At 34.9% G+C, this 6,000-nt stretch overlaps 1 protein-coding gene across 23 annotated transcripts in view; it reads left to right on the top strand.

The window, feature by feature from the left end:
* The first annotated feature begins 2,062 nt into the window (after positions 1 to 2,062).
* The window catches only part of ptprc (protein tyrosine phosphatase receptor type C), a 44,785-nt gene continuing 40,847 nt past the window's right edge, over positions 2,063 to 6,000 (top strand). For 7 of the 23 annotated variants that reach the window (XM_058759823.1, XM_058759820.1, XM_058759819.1 and 4 more), the window contains exons 1-2: positions 2,064 to 2,257; positions 2,346 to 2,440. In XM_058759823.1, the coding sequence (XP_058615806.1) occupies positions 2,386 to 2,440 (55 nt within the window). In that variant the 5' untranslated portion in view covers positions 2,064 to 2,257; positions 2,346 to 2,385. Of the gene's footprint in view, positions 2,258 to 2,345; positions 2,441 to 6,000 lie in introns of all 23 variants that reach the window. The other 16 variants (XM_058759833.1, XM_058759831.1, XM_058759828.1 and 13 more) reach the window with 5 other exon arrangements.

The following is a 6,000-nucleotide window of genomic DNA, read 5'->3' as shown; positions in this document are numbered from 1 at the left end:
AAGTTGACTGGAAGGAAGAATTTGGGTAGGAAAAGGTGCACAAGCAACAGGGATGACCGCAAGCTTGAGAATACAGTCAAGCAAAGCCGATTCAAACACTTGTGAGAGCTTCACAAGGAGAAAACTGAAGCTGGAGTCAGTGCATCAAGAGTCACCACACTCAGACGTCTTCAGGAAAAGGGCTACCAAGCCACTTCTGAACCAGAGACAACGTCAGAAGCATCTTAACTGGGCTGTGGAGAAAAAGAACTGGACTGTTGCTCAGTGGTCCAAAGTCCTCTTTTCAGATGAAAGTAAATTTTACATTTCATTTGGAAATCAAGGTCCCAGAGTCTGAAGGAAGAGTGGAGAGGCACAGAATCCATGTTGCTTGAAGTCCAGTGTGAAGTTTCCACAGTCAGTGACGATTTGGGCTGCCATGTCATCTGCTGGTGTTGGTCCACTGTGTTTTCTGAAGTCCACAGTCAACGCAGCCATCTACCAGGAAATTTTAGAGCACTTCATGCTTCCTTCTGTTGACAAGCTTTATGGAGATGCTGATTTTATTTTCCAGCAGGACTTGGCACCTGCCCACACTGCCAAAGGTACCAAAAGCTGGTTCAATGACCATAGTGTTACTGTGCTTGATTGGCCAGCAAACTCGCCTGACCTGAACCCCATAGAGAATCTATGGGGTATTGTCAAGAGGAAGATGAGAGACACCAGACCCAACAATGCAGATGAGCTGAAGGCCACTATCAGAGCAACCTGGGCTCTCATAACACCTGAGCAGTGCCACAGACTGATCGACTCCATGCCACGCCGCATTGCTGCAGTAATTCAGGCAAAAGGAGCCCCAACTAAGTATTGAGTGCTGTACATGCTCATAATTTATCATTTTCATACTTTTCAGTTGGCCAAGATTTCTAAAAATCCTTTCTTTGTATTGGTCTTAAGTAATATTCTAATATTTTGAGATACTGATTTTTGACTTTCATGAGCTGTAAGCTCTAATCATCAAAATTAAAAGAAATAAACATTTGAAATATATCAGTCTGTGTGTAATGAATGAATATAATATACAAGTTTCACTTTTTGAATGGAATTAGTGAAATAAATCAACTTTTTGATGATATTCTAATTATATGACCAGCACCTATATATATATAATATTTTTTCCACGTTTTGTCATGTAGAAGCCTTGTTAAACTGCTTTAAATTACTTTTTTCCACATCAATCTACACTCCATACAACATATAAAAAAAAAAAAAAATAGAGTAGAAGAAAAGCTCAACGCACCAAAATATTGAGATAGCCTTAATGAAAACTCAGTCCAGAGCATTCAGAACCTCAGACTGGGCAGAAGGTTCACCTTCCAACAGGACAATGACCCTAAACACACAGCAAGAGTGGCTTATCACAACTCTGTGAATGTCCTTGAGTGGCCCAGCCAGAGCATGGGATTGAACGCAATCAAATATTTCTGGAGAAACCTGAAAATATGTGTCTGACTGCCCCCATCCAATCTGACAGAGCTTGGGAGGTGAACAGGTGAGGTGAAGAATGACAGATAATTGCCAAATGCTGATGAACAAAGCTTGTGGCATCATACCCCAAAATACTTAAGGCTGTAAAGGTGCTTCAGCTAATTACTGAGTTAAGGGTTTGAATACTTATGCAACGTACTTATTTCGGTTGTGACAGTTCTGTTTTTGCTTTGCCATTATGGTGTGTGGAGTGTAAATTGATGTGGAATAAAAGTAATTTAAAGCACTTTAACATAAGGCTGAAACATAACAAAACATGGGGAAAAAATGAAGGGGTTTGAATACTTTCGCAGGCACTATATATATATATATATATATATATATATATATATATAGTTCCTTGTGAAAGTATTGTAACACTTTCTGTGTCTTTGATATTTTATTTGAAATGTTCACACATTCAAGTAGAGGTGATTTTAGTTTTAAATGTGCATCTTCTGAAGGTGCTGGTTTCACTATGGATGCAGGTCGTCGAAAAAAAAAAAGAGCAAAAATGAGATAATTTTCTCTCATTTCCCATTTGAAGGACGACACAGTAGAAGGCGAGAGATGTGTGGCGTAGATGAAAATGCAACTTCCTGTTAAGAAAGGGCCTTAACGCAAAGCTGAAGAGGAGAGTGTCTCTGACACTGCTCTGCTGTCTCTAGTCCCCTAAAAAACAGCTTAAGGATTTTTTTGAAGGTGAAAACTCACCGGCAACAGAACCGACTGATTAGACGCATGAGAACACGTAAGATTAAATGAAAACAGAGCAAGAGAGACCAAAAAGCCAGTACGCTTTCTGATGGTTAACCCAGATCTGTGTCTGTTTCAAATAGGACATATGGTGTCTTAGAAGCGGCTTTTGAACTCTTGGATATGGCAAGATTTTTTGTGCTAGGACCCTTGGTTTTGGTCCTATGCATGGTCTTATGTAAGTACAACATTTTATTGTTAAAGGTTTTTTATTATTTTTTTAAATATATATTTACAAGCAAATCTGCAATGGTATAGGTATATATATATATATATATATATATATATATATATTATCAAAGTTTTTTTTAAATGTATTATATTTACTGCTGTGTTTTGTATTATGTGGCATTTTGTGAATTAATTGTTCGCATAACTTAATTGTTCGTATAAATGACCATAAAGGTCATTGTCGTGGTGTAGATTCATTCATATTTTGGTCCGGTTTCTATGTTGTGTATTATTACATATCTCTGAATTGTAAATAGAGTTTATTGAAGCTTATTTATCATCACTAGTTGTAACACTAAAATACTAACATAAAATGAATTAGTGAATGAGTGTTTGTTCGAATCTTGACAGGGATGGCGATGATAATTAAATCTTAATGTGTACATGCAGGGCAAACTCTTTTGGCGCCTGAGTCCTCAATTTATTTTAAGTATTGTTTGTTAAAAATATTATTATTTTTACTGAGACTCGCCACCGTTGTTCACCAAGAAGAAGGAGAATTCTCTTTAGACGGCCAAAGTGAGAAGTTGTTGCTTTGTACAAGATGAGAGTAAAAACAGAGCTCGCGAAATGTTGCAAAAGAGCGCTTTTGTAAAATGCCTAACGTGATTTTTTTGAACGTTTCTGTGGCGGGACGCTTGCGAGAGGTGTGTTTGATTCTAGTTTGTATTACCTGGTAAAGGAGTTGTCAAGGATCTGGCTGGTTTGGGTGTGTCCCCTCAAACTCACTCGAGGTTCTGCTGGATTTGACCGGTGCGAAGGCCAAGCTGTCAATCAATCATCCCTGTTTTCACATGACACATTCTGATGGATGCTGTTGAGGATCTCTTTGTTATTTAATAGAGTGCTATGTTCTGCTGTCTTAAAGTAAAGGTTGCCAGGTTTCCCTTCTTGTGAAGTACCATTTTTGATGTTCTTGTGTTGAGTCCTTTGGAGAAAATTGCATCAGGCTATTGCATCAGCAACTGAAATTTGTATTTTTTGCATGTTTAATAATATAATATAATATAATATAATATAATATAATATAATATAATATAATATAATATAATATAATATAATATAATATAATATAATATAATATAATATAATAATATATTTCAATGTAATACAGTATATGTACATTTTAGAATTGTATAATGTTTTTCGATATTTTCAATTACATGGAATTTACTCATTTACATTTAAAATTATGTTTAGTATTTTTACGGCATTAAAACGTGGAATTTAAATGGATAAATAAATAAATAATACAAGGAAATATAAAACAAATTGTTCAAGTACTGCCTTCTGGTTGGTCATGAATAGATACATTTACATGTACTGTAAATTAAAAGGGTGTTTTCTCCAGAGGCGGTGCCTCATCCAAAAAAAAAAAAAAAAAAAAAAAGAAAGAATGAATGAATGAGAAAATTATCAATCCAGAAGATTAAGTGCAAAAATACAACATCAAATGTTACAAATATACAAACGCTGTGCCAAAGTTAGCTAGATAGCTAATTTTCATCTGTAGACCCTGGGCAGGATATTGTTACATAAATTTCCAGCAAGCGAGAGAGAATAAAAATAATGAAAATCACATGACATTATCACAAGTTACAATTGCAAATCACAAAAAAAAAAAAAAAAAATCAGTGATCACATATGTGATTTTTATTTAGACATTTTGAATGCACGTTAGGCATTATATTATATTATATTATATTATATTATATTGTATTGTATTTTATTGTATTATATTATTCATTTGAATGTCTTTTGGGTGTCACGTTGCATGATACTCTTGAACATGATGCCTCGCTGCACAGGCCTCTGACCACTTCCTTGTTCCATTTTAGCTGGTTTCTATGTCTCGTAAATTTGCCGGCTAAAATGGTGCTTGCGAGAGTCGCTGAAGAAGTGCCGTGAGACGTGTTGCATCGAAATGTCTTTTCACTATATTTAAAAGTGTTGTGGCTTGAGAGCGCATGAAAATCCGTGTGACTGCACTGTACATGCAAATCGCATAGAAAAGGAAGAAAGGCATCGAAAGATGGGTGTACATGTGAGATCGAGGCCTTAAGAGTCAGTGCTCGTGGGAATATTCATGAAATCTACTTTTCAGGCTTATTTCAGTGTCTTTATTTGTCCGTATGTTTATTTAAAGGAAAGGCTCATCTGAAAATGCATATTCTGTCATCATTTACTCACTTTCATGTTGTTCCAAAACTGTACGACTTTCTTTCATTTGTAGAACACAAAAGAAGCTATTTAGAAGAATGTTCATGCTGCACTTACTCCCTACAGTAAAAGTTAATGGTGACCAAAGATTTTGAGCCTCAAAATGTACTAAATGTATCATAAAAGTAATTAATATGGCCTTTGAAGTCAATATCTTTGTGCGAGGAACAGGCCGAAAGTTTTAAATCTTCATACAAATCATTTTGTCATTTGTGGAGCTTGACAGCTCATGGAAACCAGCAGCATAAACACACAACATCTTCTTTTGTGGTCTACAAACAAAAAAGTAATACCATGAGGGTGAGTTAATGATGATCCAAATTTCTTTTTTGGAGTTAACTATTCTTTCAGTTACTAATTATGTGAATGATGCTGTATGAAAATTGGTGTTTTAATTTTGAACATTGGTGTATGTTAGATTGATATACATTTAAAAATATCAAAAACATGATTTAATATGACCAAATCAACCTGATTTATAGGTTACAGCGACTAAAGTCATTTCAAGTGTGAAATCATAATCTCCTCAAGGTATCATCTGCACAATGTGTGTGAAACCACTGAGGCAACAATTAAATCATTGTTTTAGCATTTCCTCCTTAGTGTCTTGCATTAAAAGAAATAATAACTTGCCAGTTTCTAAAACTTCACACTTTATTACTCGGCAAAACTTGGTTTTATTACATTATTCAACTTTTACAATAAGCTGATTTTTGATTATTACCAGCATTTGTTGAATGTAAACGCAATTAATATCAAGTCAAGTCTTGTCATTGGATTGACTGTTGATTTCATGTCTGCATCTTATTAATGAGCCGAAGACTGTACATGAACTCTGCGGTATATATCTAGGCCTATACCGCATTATGTTGACCCAGTGTGCATTATTTTTGGTTGTGGGCAACTGCTTTGGCTTCATTAGTTAGGAGATTGAAAAGAAGTGGCACAGTTTTTACAAACTAACAATTAAAGATTATTGAATTAATTTAATTACTGTATTTTTTGACCTGTATGTTTCTTTAACTCGTTCTCAAACTATCTGCAAATCTTTGTGTGTTTTTAAAGATGGTAGATACGTGTTGCAACCTTGGTGTTGAAGTAAAAATAGTGATTTAAACAGAAAGTTGAAGTCTAATATGTCAGAAAAAAACGACTAGTAAGAACTTTTATTTAGTTTCCTGTAGCTTCATGGCCTTTAAATAGTTTTTAACGATTATTTTTGTTGTCTTTGGGATTTTGTGCTGCTTATTAATAGTTAGTAAGGTAGTTGTTTAGGTATTAGGTATA

This window comes from Onychostoma macrolepis, chromosome 22 (genome assembly GCF_012432095.1).
Source record: "Onychostoma macrolepis isolate SWU-2019 chromosome 22, ASM1243209v1, whole genome shotgun sequence".
In the NCBI taxonomy this organism is placed as follows: Eukaryota; Metazoa; Chordata; class Actinopteri; order Cypriniformes; family Cyprinidae; genus Onychostoma; species Onychostoma macrolepis.
This window is presented reverse-complemented; position numbering and strand designations above follow the sequence as displayed.